This window comes from Denticeps clupeoides, chromosome 2 (genome assembly GCF_900700375.1).
Source record: "Denticeps clupeoides chromosome 2, fDenClu1.1, whole genome shotgun sequence".
NCBI lineage: Eukaryota > Metazoa > Chordata > Actinopteri > Clupeiformes > Denticipitidae > Denticeps > Denticeps clupeoides.
In genome coordinates, this window is record NC_041708.1 from 4225589 (window position 1) to 4244260 (window position 18672).

General features: G+C 45.0%; 1 protein-coding gene across 2 annotated transcripts; it reads right to left on the reverse strand.

Annotated features, from left to right (window-relative positions):
- Positions 1-5098: 5098 nt before the first annotated feature.
- Positions 5099-15846, reverse strand: med1 (mediator complex subunit 1). 2 transcript variants are annotated; one of them, XM_028970641.1, is made up of 17 exons: positions 15607-15846; positions 15018-15124; positions 14848-14926; positions 14694-14748; positions 14488-14620; positions 13685-13713; positions 13507-13578; positions 13346-13420; positions 13048-13211; positions 12690-12801; positions 12394-12518; positions 11840-11961; positions 11509-11710; positions 11160-11255; positions 10880-10985; positions 8554-10171; positions 5099-8484 (listed from the first exon to the last, which is right to left on the reverse strand). In XM_028970641.1, exons 1-17 carry the CDS (start codon positions 15725-15727, stop codon positions 6385-6387), a joined length of 5316 nt encoding a protein of 1771 aa, XP_028826474.1. In that variant the 5' UTR covers positions 15728-15846; the 3' UTR covers positions 5099-6384. The 2 variants fall into 2 exon arrangements, with proteins under 2 accessions (XP_028826474.1, XP_028826473.1); XM_028970640.1 differs by having other exon boundaries at positions 5100-10171.
- Between the last annotated feature and the right edge of the window lie 2826 nt (positions 15847-18672).

The following is an 18672-nucleotide window of genomic DNA, read 5'->3' on the forward strand; positions in this document are numbered from 1 at the left end:
GCTTCCTCTCCTTTTCCTTTAATGTCCCCCCGCTCTTATCCTGCCTCTGTCAGTGGTTCAGGTTCGCTAAGGCCCGACTTTGCGGCTGTGTTAGAGGCGACGGCCCGGAGGCCTGTGAAGTTCTGAGTCATTTGATGTGCTGTGGTGTGTGTGTGTGTGTGTGTGTGTGTGTGAGGTGTCAGTGCAGCACGCAGGGAGATTAGGGCCCGAGTCTGGGAGAAAAACATAAGCAGCCTTTGAAAGCACTTCATCCTCTTCCCTGCAGAATTAGCATAGCACTGTCGTTCCCCCTCTCTCCCAATCCTTCAAACCCCCCCCCACCCCCACCCCCATATCTACACCTCCCGCCTCTCCCCCCCTTCCCTCTCGCTCCCTCCCGCTGTCCTTTCTGCCTGCCTATTTTTACGTCTACGTCGCACCAAACTCTCGCCGACTTCTTTTTTCCCTTCTCCGTGTGAGCCCTCCACTAGCTTATCACCCTTTGTTTATTTCTTTTTTTCATCACCCGTTCCCCTGCAAACAGACCCGGATCTTCACACATCTGCAAACTGTCTGTTTTTTTTTTTTAATCTTCTGCAATTCCTCACTGGCAGCACATCTACTGTCAGAGCTCAAAAACTAAAAGCTTTACTGACACTTTGTCTGACCTATAATGGACCGAGTCAACGGTTTATCCAAAAAAAAAGAAAGAAAAGAAAAAGCAGATTGGACGACAGGATGTAAACAAAAGGCCCCGTTGGCTGCTTCACACGACGACACATAAAAGGAAATAAATCACACGGGGCAGAAAAAAAAAGACAAATCTCTTTCATGAAACAGCACCCGTACCCCAGACATCAGTGAAGTGAGGTAATTCTTTATTTACAGCTTCGAAGTGTGTTTTTGTGTCGTCCCCGGCCGCACACCTGGGACCTGATGCCCTACTTCCACGGGGTGTGTAACGTACATCTCGCAGAGTACTACACCACATGAAAGAGGAGAGTAATGACTACTAGTGTGAGTTGATGGGGAACAACTGCGAATCTTAAGATCAATACAGTCTTAAAAGTGAAGTGAAAGTGAAGTGATTGTCACGTGTGATACACAGCAGCACAGCACACGGTGCACACAGTGAAATTTGTCCTCTGCATTTAACCCATCACCCTGAGTGAACAGTGGGCAGCCATGACAGGCGCCCGCAGTGTGTGGGGACGGTGCTTTGCTCAGTGGCACTTCAGTGGAATCTTGGCGGACCGGGATTCGAACCGGCAACCTTCTGATTACGGGGCCACTTCCTTAACCGCTAGGCCACCACTGCCCCTTATCACAAATGCGTAAGAATCTGGAATTACTCATCGAAACAATACACATACATATTATACAGCTGTAAATGTTGGATGGACTCAAATCTGCCCATAATAATCAATAAATATCACATTTCTGTGCAGATATTAATAGACATGAGGTGTGTATCCCACAATATGATCAAATATTGATATTTTGTGTTAGACACGTTATATGTTGGACATTTATTTACTATGTAAATGTAGGAGAAAAAAAATCATCATACCACCACAGCATTTTTAAACAATAGAGAAAATTCCCACACACAGGATTAAGCGTTTAACTTCGCCAGTAGAAGTACAGTAACGCATCGCTTTTTCAGTTCTTTTAAATTTTGCCATACCATGGAAGCTCCACTAGATGAAGCCGTTGTGTTTGTGAACAACTAGTATGGAAGGCCCCTTGTTGTCTCCAGAGGTTTTTACTCCAGCACTTCGGACCAGTTGATTTAAAGGTAGAGTTGCATTTTGATTTAAACATCGTCTAAACGAAACATATCAGTGATTTTGATCAAATAACACACAATTGCTAATGTTACATATACTGTAAATGACTTTTTTTCATTTGAGCACTGATGCTTCAGCCATGAAGCATCTATGTAACTGCAGATATGATCCAGGAAGAGTATGTGTGTGTGTGTGTGTGTGTGTAAATATAAAAATGTATATCACTCACACATACATTAGGTTACATTAACAGAATTAGGCAAACTCTTGTGTTATTCAGCTATCTAGTGTTAGGAAATGTGAGCATGTAGTTTTCTCATGTCAAAAGTACACATTTTTAAATTCAGCCTCACCAGTTGGTCACAGCGTGGGGTGAAAACGGGTCACTGCAATGTCACATCAATGCAGATTTCCTTTCATGTAGAGGACTGTGTATGTATTATAGACTTTATTGTGTAATACCTATGCAGTTGCCTATCCCTTGCACATGGTGTCACTTAGGTTGCTTTCCTTACATTTGCATCAGACTACAAACAGATTCTTCTGCATTCATCCTTTTTATGCAGTTATCAAATGATTTGAGCTTTGCATTTACATGGCAATGTAGTACTTGACTTCAAAAAAACATTCAATGGGTCTCAGACACAATAGAACCTCTTGGCATGAAATGGTTTAAAACTATTATCATAATCTCCCCATCTGTTCTGCCTATTTTTTTTATGCCCCACTAAAGATTTATGAAAATGAAATGGTCAGCAAATCTGCCTTGTTTATTTATTTTTTCTTTCCCCCAGAAATTGCAGAAGCAGAGGCTTTGCGTTCCGAATGCACCTAAAGTCCTGCAGCGTATCTTTGGTTCCTATGTGATGGGCCGGTGGTGCGTCCAGTTCTCCCTCTTTGTCTGTTCGCTTGCCCTGTTTTGTTCCTTTTTTGCGTGCATCCTTAAAGACTAAAATGTTTTCCAAAGCCAGCAGGAATCCAGGCTATTTTATGCCCCCCTAAAGCTGATTTTGCACCACAAAGCTTAACTATGGGGTAAATGACTCTACCAGCGCTCTCTTATCGCTCTCGTGAGCCAGACGAGGGAGTGTTACTTTCACACCGAACACGCTCGCAAGCATCAAGCACGCTTAGAACCCTGACTCATACACCTTTCCCTGGGGAAATCATGGGAAACAGAAAAATTCTACACATCCCACCTAATGGCCTGAGATGAACCGAATTGCTCGGCATGCTGCATCCCCATGACAACCATGCAGGCAAATGATCAAGCCCTTTCTGCTCATTGTTATGCAATGTGCAGATCTTTCCTTTTGCTCATTGCACACTTGCCCTGAGAGGCGCTCTGCTCCAATCGTATCGCTGCGTGAATTCTAGATAGACCTAGGGTAGTAGCCTAGTGGTTAAGACGCTCGCCTGTGAACCAGAAGCTCCAGGTTCAAATCCCACTTAGTACCATTGTGTCACTGAGCAACACACTTAACCTTAAGTTGCTCCAGGGGGGGACTGTCCCTGTAACTATTGATTGTGAGTCGCTCTGGATAAGGGCGTCTGATAAATGCTGTAAATGTAAATGTAGATTGTCACCGGTCATCCTCAGAATTGGACTGCTCGCGCAACCTGATTGGTCCTGACGGGAGCAGCCGCGCAACCCACACAGTAACAGCAGCCCCCAAAAAAGTGGCAGCGCGTAAGTCCACGTCAGATCTTAAATAAATACTGCAAATCATTTTAAAAAGTGAGAATGAGAGAGAGAGAGAATGAGAACTGGAAGGAATACAGGTCTGGTGCTGCAGATCTTCTTATCAGCGCTCCAGCAGACAAGATGAAGGCTACTGCTCATCCACCCTGAGGCAAAGCTGCTCTCACTGGGCCAGGAAAGGGATGAGTCCACGGCCAAGGGGAGGAGGGGGGGGGGTAGTATACAAAAGAGTGCCAAAGGACAGGTGAGGAACACATAAAACGAGGGGAAAAGGGTGAAAGGAGATGGGCAAGAAAGAAAGGAAATGTTAAGAAGAATTAAATACTAAGGGTCAGTAATGGCTGAGAGCCAGAATGCCTCCCTGGACAAAGGGATGAAATGTGAGGGAGAAAAAAAAAAAAAAAAAGGAAGGATCAGCAGTTTGAAAAGGTCGCTGGCGGGGGAGAAGAGAGCAGAGGGTTTTTTGAGACATGCACGTGACGTAGTTTACTTAAAGCAAATTCAGAAATATCTGAGGGTAGGAAGGTTAACCCTGACCTCACTGGATGACCTTTGTCTAAATCAGGGGTCTGTGGCTTTGGAAAATAAATCATTTAAACGTATTATTAGTATTTTTATCTGTTGATGGCATTATTTCGTGTTTGATGTGCATATGCAGACACTCAGCTGGTAAGTAAGTTGTGTAGAAGTTAGGATGACCAGATCTTCTCCTTTCCTTGAACATGTCTGGGCGAATAAACTTTCGTCACGTCATCGCTATTCATGCACACTATGCACATTCATGCTAGTAAAAAAATAAATAATAACAACGGTGCTTTAAAGTTCTAAAATGAGATTTCTAAAAGAGATTTCAAGAAATATTTTCTCTGCGTATCATAAAAGTAATAATAATATATGCCGTGTTATTGTCATTTTACAAAAAGAATTTGCAGCTCCCGATGCTTTCTCTTCAGTGGAATCTGGGTCTAAATACCGAAGTTGTCAATCCCTGGTCTACATTATACACACACACACACACACACACACATACACCACCACACAAACACACCTGAATCAGCACCTGAAAGAAAAGCATTTTATTTACAAGGTGCTTAAAAACTCGTATATACAACGTAGAACTTCAGGACAGCAGACTCGGGGTGGTGCCAGCACTGCACCAGGGCACTGCAGTCAAATGCAGCATCACCGTTAACACTGTCTCCTCCGAACTAGGGCGGCAGAGGGGCGACTGGCTAACAAAAAAAAAAATAATAAATTGAAGCCGGAGGACCTCCTGGTCCAGCCTGTTAGCTCTGTAGGTCAACACAGAACCTTTTCACCGTCAGAAAGTTCTAGGGTGTCTAATTTAATTAATGTTCTCTCTTGCCCCTGCATGAACCATTACGCTGAGTGTGGCACAACGTAAGGCTGCAGCAGAACCTATGGGCATGTGGACCTGATGTAACTTCGAGCCAAGAGTAGGTGCTAAAATCTCAGTTTCAAAACCCTAAACGTTGCAGACTATGGAACAGAGTAAAGTAAACCCAAAGTTTGACTATCTAAACCCCAAGATGTGACGTTTTACGGTAACTGTAACCCTGCGATTGTTTACTGCAGCTATATTCTTGGCGCACCCGCCTTTTCCGCGCAGAACCTCTCCAACACAATGCCTCCACCTGCTGTTTGAAACATGAAGGGAAAAAAAATCATTGCCAGACACAGGAAAAAAGTAATGTTTTATTTCAATCCTGCAAAATTAATTTGAACAGGAAAAAAATGAAACAAGAAGTGATTTAAGAAAAAAAAAAAAAAAAAAAAGACTACTAACCCCATCTATGCTACATTTTAAAAGTCTAAAAACATAATTTGTCCTAAAACATAAACTAAAATGTTTAAGGCATTTTAACACTGTACAACATTTAGATGTTGAGAAAAAAAGTCTAATACATTGCTTTGTTTTTGAAATACCTTGACATGCACTTATTAATTATTGTATTTGGTTTGATACGGTTCATTTTTTCCAATTCTGCCACTCATTGATAAACCATTTCTTCTAAATCAGATCTGTGTCGTTCAACCTGGAACCAAATTATCTTTCATTCCAAATACTTATTTTTATCTCAAAAATGTTTGTTTTGTGAAACAGTGAATGCCTTAATTCTTCCCAAACAGATCTGCCCACTGTAACAGTGAAGACAATGAAAGATAATTGATCAAAAACAATATAAGGGAAGCAGAAAATACTTCCCTCTTAAAAAGTTCCACGTTTAAAGGTCCACGTGTCAGATTATTTTAAATTTCAAGTTCAAAATTTAAAAAATGAATGAAATGAAAATAATGGAATTATTTGTAAAAGGAATTTTTTTAAAAACCCATACGCATAGAAAAGCCATACATGGCCCAATCATACATTCAGCTGTTACAAGAAAAATTTAAATTGAATAAATATGGATTAAAATGTATGGCTTTTTTCAGATTTTGTCAGCAATATTTTTTTGCAGTAAACTTCTGATTATATCCAAAATTTGCACACAAATCACCAAAAAGAGAAAGCTTTTGACATCAAATAAAACTTTTTGGAAGAAACCACATTAATCGGTCATATTGTTTGCTACGCTGTTACAGTCAATAGAAATGCAACTATGAAAATAAAAATTTCCCAGTCTAATCTTTTCACTCACCCACAAGTCACGACTCAACAACTGCAGCTTCCTCCTGATTGGTTTCACAGTGCAGATTAGGAAAGACCACAGAAGAGCATCTAACACTTCCTTTCTGCTTAAAATATGCAGACAGGATTCATTCCACCTCAAACATACTTAGAAAATGATTAAAAAAAAAAAAAAAAAAAGGGTTCATTCTTTATAGTAAACATGGCTTACAGGGACATGAGTCCGGTTTAATTCTGTAGGATGGGCGGAGACAGGCGGAGCTTCACTTGAAGGGCTCGAGGTTCCCGGTGAGCGCCGAGTCCATGAGATCGTCGTCCTCGGAGCGCATGTACACCGGACTGGGTCTAGACGTTCTCTCTGAGCCGAGCAGTGAGAGTGTCGGTTCGGAGGCCGAGATGGGCGAGCGATGGGACCAGCTGTCCGTCTTCATGGGGTGTGAAGAAGGCGTACAAGACATGGACGATTTCTTCTTCTCCTTGTCGCGCTCTCGGTCGCGCTCCCTCTCTCGCTCCCGGTCCTTCTGCTTCTTTTTCTCCTTCTTGTGCTTCTTGTGCTTCTCCCCGAAGCTGACTGACATGGAACTCAGGTAGTCCTGCGAGGGCTGGTGAGACGGCCGCGACGCCTGGTCGTCGTCCGAACTCGGGCTGTTCTGGTGCGACTTCTCTGCCACCGAGCTGCTGCCGGACTCGCTTTCGCTGTCGGGGTTCAGCGGCGTGTACCCGGGCGAACGGCCATGACTTGGCGAGCTCCGGTCGTGTTTGGGGGTCGAGCCGCTGAAGAGGGGTGAGGCTTTCAGACCCGAGTGCTGCGAGCGCATGGAGGCGTCCCCCGAGCCCTCACCAGGCTTTTGTAACGTGACCTTGGCCTTGATGCTTGGCGATCCTCCGTCAGGTTTGCTGATGATGATTTTGGCGACTCCGGTGCTCGCACTTGCGCTCTTATCAGGCTTCTTGTCTCCACCGCTGCCTGACATCGGAACCTTGGGCTTGCCCTCCTTATCCACCTTGTCTCGTTTGCTTGGATACTCTCCTGCCTGAGAGGACATGCCATGCTTGGACGGCGCGGGCACCATGTTTGTAGACACTCCCCCACCTGGGGCCCCTCCCCCACCGCCTCCGCTTCCCCCCTCAGGGCCGTCCTCGCCTCCACCCCCTCCCGAGCCGACGCTCTTCAGCTTGTCAATGACGGCAGTCAACGAAGGCTTCTTGTTTCGACTAGGGGACTTGCCCTTGGAGTTGGGGTTATTCCCGCCCCCTCCTCCACTCCCCCCAACACCGCTTCCACTCCCCCCATATTGTGCCTGGCCACCTGATGAATAAGGAACAGATACAGAAGAAGAGGAGCCTGTAGAGGAAGATGACGAAGAAGAGCCCGAAGATGAAGCTCCCCCCATCTGCTTCTGGGAACCCATGCTGCTGCTAGAAGAAGACTTCGATCCCCCCGAACCTCCTCCCCCAGAGCCGATAGGGGACTTTGCTTTCGATGAGGGAGGGGTACCTGGCACCTGTCCCTGCTGGTGCTTCATGGGTGACGAAAGCTTTTCTGAGCCACCGGAGCGGGAGTGAGAGGGGGAGATGTTTGGCTTTATAGTGGGATTCATGAGGGAGCCAGGGGGCTTTCCTCCTTGGGGTTTCATTTTACTCCCACTTCCTGTTCCACCGCTGCCACTTCCAGAACCAGACATTCCATGCTTGGTGATGGGGGAAGAGCCTGGTTTACCCACACCCATTCCCTGGGAGGAGGTTTTGGACTGGGATGGCACATTCCCACTATTGCTCCCCCCACTGCTTGGCTTTGATGTGCTACCCTGGCCCATGGAGCCCTCCATCTTGCCGCTCTTCATTTTCCCTGAGGAAGAGGAGGAGTGGGAGTGGTGACTTTTGCTACTGCTTGTGCTGCCCATACCCCCACTACCCCCACCAGAGGAACTGCTGGAGGTGTATCCCCCATGGGAAGAGGTTTTCCCCCCGGTTATTGTTCCTTTGGGGATCTGGATGGTAATTTTGGGAATGGGAGGAGTGGCACCACCAGGTGGCGTCTGTGACCTCCCAGAACTTCCAGGAGATTTTGAACCACCTCCCACTGACCCACCAGAACCAGCACTTCCGCTCGGAGGGGTGTAGGGACGTCCACCGGAACTGTGTGATGGGGACTTCCCATCAGGGTCCAGCTTCTTGCGTTTTGGAGGCTTGTCTTTGGACTTGCCTTCGCTGGAAGGGGTGCGGCTTCGTTTCTGCTGTTTGCCCTCCGAGCCACTTGTTACTGTCATGCCCACGGTTGCACCGGAGCCGCTACTGAGCTCGTCCTTCCCTCGGATCATCTGCTGTTGTTTGGCTTTGGCGTCACTGCCTTTAAATTCCCCACCCCCCCCAGCCACGCCCATCATTAGTGGGCTCTGACTCCCGCCTGAGAGGGAGGGGTGGGGTTCCCCTAAATCCGGTGCAGGTACCAAGTGTGGCTTGCCCCCTCCACCGCTCCCCCCAAAGACTAGGTTCATGTCGAACGGATCCTTGACTGAAGCGTCTGGCGTGTTCTGGCCATGTGGGGTGGGGTTCTGAGGAGTTCCTGATGGGGTGTTCTGCTGGCTGCTGCCCCCAAATCCCTTCAGGTCCAGGTCTGCCTCAGGACTGGGGGAACTGTCATCAAAATAATTCTGTGGGAAGCTCCCTTGCCCCGGCAGCAGCTCAGGGTTGAAGTCCACAGTGTCGGAGAAGAAGTTGGTAGAAGAAGAGTCGCTGTTGGGGGTTGCTGCAGTGGCAGCCTCCGCGATGAGGTCGGCTGCATCGGTGAACGGGTTCTCGTTGCTGTTGGTGTTGAACAGATCGGAGTCAAAGACGCCGCTACCCTGGCCTGAGCTGGATGAGTCTCTGGGGGGAGTGCCCAAGGGTCCGCCCTCCTCCCCACCCATGTGGTGCTGGGTATGACTGCTGCCGGCTACTTTGGGTGCCTGCTCTGGAATGTCAGACAGGATATCGTTGATGTCAGGGCCAATGCTGTCGGTACTAGAAAGTCGCGCTACACGCGTCATTACTGAACCTGGTGGGGGGGCCTGCGACTGAGGGGGCATGTGAGACTGAGGGTGGTATGACAGTGTTGGGCCAGGAGGTGGAGTACCACACTGACTAGGGGCGGGCGTGATGCTGTGTGGCGTGTCCAAGCCATCTCCCGGCAGGTTGACATCAAAAATGGTGTTTTGGGATGAGTCCACGCACGTGTCCATGGAGAACAACTCACGATGAAAGTCATCTTCGGCCGGGTGATGCGCAAGGTGATGTGGAGGTATTGTCCCAGAGCCTGGCTGTGACTTCATGGGGCCTCCAGGGCCTACCAGTGGCCCTTTCTCTGACCTGGCACGCTTTTTTTTGCCCTTACTGCTGGCACCACTGGGGCAGGGCTGGCCCATACTGTCTGTGCGGGGGGAGCCTGACGAGTTCTGCCGTTCCAGAGGGCTACTGGCATACAGGGCTGCGAAGTCCTGTGTTGGGTTGTCCTTCAGCAAGTTCATCAGCATGGGATGGTTCTTGGTATTACTTGCTGGAGAGGAAGTTGGAGGTGGGGTTTGGTGGGGCAGTGCGCCTCCAGAGGTATTCTGCGGGGTGGGGCTGGAGCCCACATTGCCTGTTATTTGGAGCAAACTGGTGAGGATGGGGTTCTGCGTGACCTTGCTGAAATCATCTGTGCCGTGGCCCTGCTGCTGTGGCTGACCGCCAGGAGCTGGCCCCATGCTGTCCACTCCAGGGGCCCCCACACTGCGGGTCATCCCAAACAATGAAGTGATGGGTCCAGCAAATGAGCCGCCTCCCCCAACACCTGCACCACCACTGCTGGCACCGGTGGGAGTATTCCCACCCCCAATGCCAGCGAGGCCCATGTGACTGGCCGCATCAGCACCAGAACCCATTCCATACCCCGGACTTCCAGTAGGGGGCAAGTTTTTCTTCACCATGATCTCCACAGTTTCTGCAATGAGTGACAGGGCAGGTGTGTCTGCCTGAATGGTCTCTGCCTTGCGCCGAATGCCACGCATTGTTACAGGGATTGACATGCACCTGGAAACAAGAGATGTGATGGGAAGACTCCACCTGAGATACGTTTGCTTAGTTCTAACTGCATTAGAGAGCATTATCAGTGAAACCTAGGGCTGGGCGATCATGATAAATTTAAGCTTGATCTCAGTTATCAGCTTAGACCATTTTTCTCCATCACAATAAAACTGCAGATATTAGCATGTTTGTGCGTACTTGCACTACTTTTTAATGGAAACATGTGGCTGCTGGACATGTCAACCTCCCTGAATTGATAGTAGCTCCCTGATCCCCGCAAAATGTAATAAAATATACCTTACTGAAATACTATGACAGGAAGCCCCACCCACATAAGAGGTTTGTGTCAAAAACTTAAGCAAAACTTCAGGCAGGGCAAACGAGAAAGGGGGATGGCGTGATTGCCAGCAGTGAGAGGGTAAAAGAGAAAAAAAAAAAAATTATTTGGATGCATCATTACTTTTCATATCACGCTAGTAATTCAGTGTTTTTTGTTATTTTGAAAAAGAGCATCCAGACTGGCTAATTTTACTAAACAACCCAATCAGATTTCAGTATGGGCTGGCTTTTATATAACTTCTCAAGGTCCAAAGACTGACAGCTGTTTTCGGTTCAATGGAGCATCATGGCAAAGGGACAGATAAATGATTTCGCAATATCGCCCAGCTCTAGGGAAACCAGAACATTTTTAACAGCTTTTGTAATTTTACATACCTTTGCACCACTTTAGTGATAAATTCATCAGTGCAGATGAGTGCATCTGACAAGCCCTTATAGAGCTTACAGGAGACCTGCCTTGAATCAATCACGTCCATAACCACTGGAATGGAACAGAAAACGTGAAATAAGGTCAGTGTGTGGGGACTGTGCTTTGCTCAGTGGCACCTCGGCGGATCGGGATTTGAACCGGCAACCTTCTGTGCTAGGCCACCACTGCCCTGAGCTAAGCGAAGAGTGAAATGAATGAAGTGAATGTCAGGAGTCAGATTCTCACCACAAACCAGGGACTCATTCACTGGGTGCTGGAAGGAGACGCTGAAACTGGTGTCCGTCAGCGGGCACACCTCAAACTGCAGCAGCCCTGGGGTGTCTGGAAACACATCAGCATGGTTCACTTGTAATGACCCCCATCACAAAAACAATTAGTCTAAATTATCACAGAGCCTCAGGCAGAGCAGGGTGACTGCTGCTCTAGACTAATGGTGCACTTCAACTGGCGCGAAACAGAGCAAATGGAGAGACAAGAAAGAGAGAGGAAACAAAAACACTCCCTTATCTGGATCAAGGTTCAGGGCAAGATTTTTCATCTCTTAGCAACAAACCCCCACAAGAGACCTTCTCACCTTCTCTGATTAGTGTTCGTTTGACACAGCTGCCAATGAGCGTATTATACGCAGCTTGGTGGCGGATGATATCTAGCAGGATTGGCACCTGTGCTGGATGTCTGAAGGGAATTCTGAACACCAACGCCCCCTGAAGGTAGTGCCCATCCTGCACTGGGGCATCACCATTCAGGAAATAACAGTGCTGCTGCCCAGGCAATGACTGTCAGTTAAGAGAAAAAAATTCTTTAGTATGTATTTATAACATCCTTAATATTTAGAATGATTTTCAGTAGACTGAATACTCCATTTTTTTAATCAAGCCTAATCATGCAGTGGGGTAAACTCTTACCGCATAAAAGCGCATGTTGTGAGCTGCCTCGGGAGCAGTGGCTGCTTCATCTTGCAGTTGACTCTGAACTATGAGCTGGTAGAGTGGTGCCAGCGGGGGTGCCGAGTCAAACACTGGGATACCTGAGTGCAAAAAGCCATACAAACAAGATACAAACAGGATGGTAAGTAGCCTAGTGGGTAAGACACTCGCCTATGAACCAGAAGACCCAGGTTCAAGGCACTTAATACCATTGTGTCCCTGAGCAAGACACTTAAACCTCCAGAGGGGAATGTCCCTGTAACTACTGATTGTAAGTAGCTCTGGATAAGGGCGTCTGATAAATGCAGGAAATGTAACAAACTGGTATATAGTCTGATGTGTATATAGTCTTAGGGTACTTTCACACGTTTTGGTCCAAATCAACCAAATGGACCAGTTAAAGGTGTAAAAACGCCTTTAGTTTATATATTAAGCAACTGCAACAGAGTATGAATATGAAAACAGTCATTAGACTGTTGATAAAGTTTTTGATTGATGAACAGAAAAAAAATGTCAATACATTCTTTTCATACCTGCGGCATTGCCCAACCTCTGGATGAACGATAAGGAGAATGGCATTGGTCGATTCACCTTCAGGAAGAAGCAAGCTGGCAGATCCACAGAGTTAGAGTTGGAGATGGAAGAGAAGGAAGGAGTTCTGCCAAACAGAATTGAACAAAAATGTGCAGAGAGAGGGAGAAGTGAAATATTTAAATTTGGAAAAACAAGCTCTGCAAAATTCCAAGACATGAAGACCAAAGCAAGAAAACACTGTAACAGATCAATGCATATGGTGAAACAAGTGAACAAGTTAGGGTGGATGCCTCACCCTTTATTGTCTACCGGGTGTGAACCGGTGATGAGTTGGGTGATTGGGAGTTTATGAACTGTAGGGGTTCCCTCCACAGTCACGGACACACTCACGCCTAGGGAACGAGGGACTGTGGAAACAGAAAATGCACAAGTGAGACGGACGAGACAGACCTTGTCACGTACACTTTGACCCAAATTGTTGAAATTATCATCCTATCCTATCCTTATTTTCTATCCTCACCGAATTGTGAGTACAATATATCATAATTCAGTTGTTCACCTGTTCACAATAATAAAAAAGCACACACACAATGGTGCATCATATTAGTGCAAAAAAGTAACAGCCACTAATCTTGAGTCCCCGGACTCCTTACTGGTGAAGTCGGTGAAATTCATCTGCGCTCCCGGTCCCTCCCCAAACACGTCGTATGGAGACACATAGCACTGAAGGGACAGCAGGTGACCTCCGCTACGGGCCGATAACAGGCCTACACTGCCATGCAGGATGGTGTCCACCGTGTTAGCATTAGTGGCTAACCTGGATTTTAAAACAGGAAATACACACACAAAGTCTTGCTATCAGCAAAGAGAAGGCCAGAAAAAATGGACAGTGATCACTGACGAATTTTGCTTTAATTTTACTTTAATAACTTATATCACAGGCATACACACCTGAACATGTGCATCATTTTAATGAGATCCTTCTCAAGTGACTGCAGTGACATGTACATATTTGACTTCAGCTTACTAAAACAGAAAGGGATAGAAAACGGACATAAGTTAAACAAACAAAGATTTCTAATTTGCCTGAAAGTCCACTGATGTGAACGCACTTGTCTCCAGGAAGCTTGTACAAGTTGACCAAGCCTTTAAGGTGCTTGGAGAACTCCTCAAAGTTTTTCTCTCTGCACAATAAGAAAGAAGAACGAATCATAATCCATTAAAAACTGGACTCATTTCATACATGGCAGAAACCACACGAAGTAAAGAAAGCTGTGAATATGGACTCACCTGAGGTGCTGGATCAGTTCTGTGCAGCTCTGAAGGGTAAATAAAAAGAAAGTCAGCAGTCAAATAAAAATTCTTTATTATGGCTAGGTGTATATAAAATCTACCATTGTCTTTAATTATGTACAGACATTTTGCCCTTGTTTAATAATTCATACAACCAGAAAATACACTACCAGTCCCTAAGAGGGAGACATTTTAAATAATCCAATCCAAGAAACATAATTCATGGCTGCTTTGTTCAGTATTGTCATCATCAAAAGCTGCTTGATAAGATGCTCATTAATATGAGTGAATGATAAGAAAGTGTTCAGCATAATAAACCTTCACTTGCCCTAACACACACACACACACACACACACATTAAAACTAGTGTCACAAGTGCCAAGTTATAACGACTTTACCAAATCGAACATCTAGAAAAGCAATGAATGATAAACACTTGGTTTTCCTTCAAATCACAGTAGTAATGTTACTATTTACTATTTACTATTCAGTAACATTCCAGAACTCTCAGTCTCAGTGAAGGGATTTATGAATAGGTCCATTTGCTCCATTTACCCACAAAATCAGATTCAAAGACAAGTATATCCTGAACCGTGGTCTCCCAGTCAGCATAGTTCAGCTTTATCCATTTTAACGCTATTTTGGTTCGAAGTAATCAATATATGGATGTGCACAACTGCCGTAGCCTAGTAACATTACTACTGTGATCTGGAGGAAAACCAAGTGTTTATCATTCACAGCTTTTCTAGATGTTCGATTTGGTAAAGTCGTCATAACTTGGCTTTGATAATTTAACTCACCGCTGGGTTTTCTCCATGGTGGGCAACGATCACGTCCATAAGCTGGCCAATGTTATCCAGCTGCACTTCTACGTAGAACAGATCCGAGGTGATGTAGCACTCCGTTCCAGAGGGACTTAGGTGGGATTTCAGCCTGAACAATCAGAGGAGGTACAGTTAGCAACAAAAACAGCCGAAGAGAGAAGAGGAGACCAAGAGACACTTACATGTTCTGCCGGGCAATTGATTCTAACCGATCAGTCATGGAGGACAAGGAGGTGACTATACGAGAGAAGAGGAAAAACCTTTATAATGCTTTATAAAGTGTCTATTAATACTCCATGATCATGTGGTAATTTGCTATTGCCACCCAGACCACACCTTTCAACGCCCTCTGCAGGGTCTCCAGGCAGGTGAGGAGAAGCTGGTGTCCTGCACTGTTCACCATGCCGCGCTTCTCCTAAGAACCAAGACAGAGTGATCAAACAAGGAGCCAGCAGGGAAGCAGCACGGCACTTTACGGCCTCTCTCCGCGTCACAGTTGCCCTCACCATGGCCTGTCTCACCACCTTGCAGGTCTCCTGCCACGGCCGGCTGGCGCTGTGCTTTGCGTGGAGCCTCTCCTGCAACGCTGTCACGCGACTTTGCTTCTCTGCCTCTGAAATCACACCTTCTCGAAATGTAATACAGGCACTGTGCACTGGCCGTTAGAATCAACAACAACGAAGCTTACAAGGTGCAGCAAGCTACACCCAAAATGATGCCAATACTGACAAAGTCCTCCTAAGTCTCAAATGCAATCTTGGTCAATTCAATTCATCATTTAATTCGTGTGATGCATTCCCTGAAATATTGCAGGCTACATATAAAGAATGTGATGCAGAAGCTTGCCGAAATCATTTTAGACCACTACGCAGCAGCACTATGTCCAGACGTGCACAAAAAAGCAGCAGATCGTGCAGCCACAAGTCAGCATTACCCTCAGCACCGTTTATTAATGTGAAAGCGAGGGGTCTGCAGGTCCCAAAAATGACATCACCAGTTAGGCGACGAGGAGCTGCTTGTTTACAGTAGCCGCTAGCCCGCGGCTAGGCTAATGCCTTCCGAGATGAAGAGAGAAGGCAGGAGACAACCGCGTACCCGTCCCGTCCTCCGCTTTTGCTCGGTCTCCGAGACAGGGCGTCGCCCCGGTCTGGACCGAGACCGGGGGCTCTGCGGCGGGGCTACCACTCTGCATCGATACCGCCGACACCGCCGCCATCTTCCCAACTCTCCCTGGGCTCGGCACAGGCGCGCAGCCCGCGAGCGTCGCGAAGCGTCTCGCCCGAGAGTTCAAACTGATCCCCGGTCAGACTCGGGTTAGTAGCGCGCCGGTGCGGGGAGGACTAGCTGTCCGCAGACCAGCTGAGACGCAGGGGGCGTGGTTTGTAAACGTCATCGACATGCGACAGAATTGCGGTACAGACGTTGACATGTTTGTGTGGGTAACTAAATGCATATAAAACGAAATCTTACCATTGTGAATTATTAGGAATCAAACAAATCACTGATTATAAATATAAAATTACTAAAAGTAACTTAACAGAAGGTGAAACTGAAGCAGTATTGTAAATTGTGAATGAACAGCCTTTAAAATAAATGTCCACATTATTATTGCTGCAGGTCTTTTTTACTTTAGTGTTAAGTTTGAATATTCAAACAATTCAGACTCTTATAAGAGAACAAAAACATAACAGGACACCGTGATCATGCTGTTCGCCTCCTGCTCAGAGAACTGTTGAATGAACTGTTACTCCCAAAGAAAATGCCATACACTTTCATGCACTTTCATAAGATGCCTTTGCATGTTATCCTCCACAATAAAATATAAAATCCACAGATTAGATATTTTATTGTAAAACAATAAAGCAAAAATAAATATTTTGCACTACAAATAAAAAGTTTTTGGATTACTACTAACTTTGTTTTTTGTGTTGGAAGTGCACTGATATCAGAGGCACACGATGACTGACAAATCTCACCCACATTACATATGATCATCTTTCTTTCTTGTTCTGTTCCTTAATTTGCAGTCATATGAAAAAGTTTGGAAAACCCCCTTGAAACTTAAAACAGACAAGACAGGAATGTGCAGGTTATTCTCCTTCATAACTACATGCATGTATAGCTTTGACGCTAATTTATGGATGAGTCACATTACGCTGTCGCATCAAATGGTCTGCTGTAGGGTTCGCTCTGTGCATCTATATTCCCTACACATCATAAATAAACTAGACAGATGCATACATTTGGCCACCCAACAGAGCATTGACATCAATACTTAGTTAATCCTCCTTTTAAAAATATACTAGACGCCTCCTATACGAATGTCTGGATTCTGGATGGAGATATTTTTGACCGCTTCAATATAAAATCTCTCCAGTTCAGTTCAATTTGATGGCTGCTGAGCACAGACAGCCTGCTTCAAATCATCCAATAGATTTTCAGTGACATTCCAGAACAATGTCCCACTCCCTGTGCATGAATGTCTTTGTAGATTTCCTCCATAAATGCCTTTGTAGATGACCTCGTGCAGAGGACACCTGCAATTACATGTAAATATGAAGGACCTGACAGGTGCCAACATGATGGTCGGCTTACCTTAGCCATCTAAACCCCACTTACTAAAATTGTGTAATTTTTTTTTTTTTTATAAAAGAATTGAGAACTGCATTCTGCCATCCAGACAGCGAGGTGGACGGCACCTGCGCCAAGGCGCATCCTCAGTGATTTTTTTGGTGGCCAAAACCACGCTGGATGCCTCTGTGACTTCACCCTCACTGCCTTCCAGGTTCTCATCCTCATCACAGTGAGGGGGAACAAATGCAGTTAGGGTGTAACCCCAACAACATTATTACATTATTATTATTATAACAACATTATCTTATTAGTTCCTAGGGATCTTTTTCACAGCTGTATAATTGCTTAAATTATGTGTATAAATATAATATAATAATATTAAAATGTAACAATATATAGCAATATTTGTAACCCATTCACTGGAGATGCATGTGTACTTCTCTGTGCTGGTCCCAAGCCGGAGTAAATGGGGAGGGATGGGTCAGGAATGACATCCGGAGTAATCCACTACAAATGCTGTAGATTCTGCCATTGACCTTTCCCTCTTTCTTTCTGTACCATTTTGCCAAAGTCATGGAGACAGATGAAGGATCAGCCTCCTCTCTGGATCAGCGCTATTCCATAATTTCCATTATTTAAGGTAGATGATCTGAATTTCTTTCTTTTTCCCTGAAGACAATAGGACAATACAGAACTACAGTAAGAAACAGATTTTATGTTTTTTTTACAGAAATTTAACAGAGCTAAACTTTGACCGCGATGTACGCAGAAGTACGCACGATTTCTGTAACCCACAGTTTTGTGTGAATATGAGTGAATATATTCATGAGTGAATATATTTATTCTTAGTCTTTAATCAGCAGTCAGTTATAGGCCTGTAGGCTATTCAGGAGTGGGGTAAGTGTTTTATTTGTTTTATACATAACATTACAGAATACTTCTGTAAAATACAGAATACTTATGTACATGTGATTTTTTTGTATTGATGGAATGTAGGATTCAGTGAGCAGTAAATTTGTGAGGTATGTACATACAATCCTAGCTGTAACAGCAATGGTTTCAAAATTGGTATAATAATTCTGCCATTCTGACAAGTGTTTCTTAATTTTTTTCAGTTTATTATTTTATTATTCATTTTATTATAATTGTTTTTGTCTTTATTATGAAATTGTTAATAAATTACGTTAGATAGATAATACTGCTTTTCAGTGGGATTTTTGTGGCAAAATTTCCTGTATCTATGATACATGTTTTAATAACACAATTGATTTTGTTGGCCTGAATGTGTTTGTCTTGTAATCAGATTTACAAAAAATCTATTTGTCATTTTGTTGACCACTGCTCCTATGTCATCTTCTTTTGGCGTCGACTGCCAGTGTAGAGACTGTGATATGATTTACAAGGCATGGAATGTAAATGTATTTTCATCAATTACCATTTAAATAGATTTTGCTCAATGCAACACAATATTTGTGTAAAGTGGACCACTGTAAAAACCATAAGCACACTGATTATCATGAAGCTGTCTTGAACAACATCTGGGTCATATTTATTTTCCAAAAATATTTTCCATGTACACGTATCTAG

Excerpts from the sequence above, each read along its gene's own strand:
- med1 (XM_028970640.1), bottom strand. The coding sequence starts at position 15,727 with ATGGCGGCGGTGTCGGCGGTATCGATGCAGAGTGGTAGCCCCGCCGCA. Across the intron at positions 14,621-14,693 it reads TCAATTGCCCGGCAGAACAT|GCTGAAATCCCACCTAAGTC; the intron begins GTAAGTGTCTCT and ends CTGATTGTTCAG. Across the intron at positions 10,172-10,879 it reads ATCACTAAAGTGGTGCAAAG|GTGCATGTCAATCCCTGTAA; the intron begins GTATGTAAAATT and ends TCTTGTTTCCAG.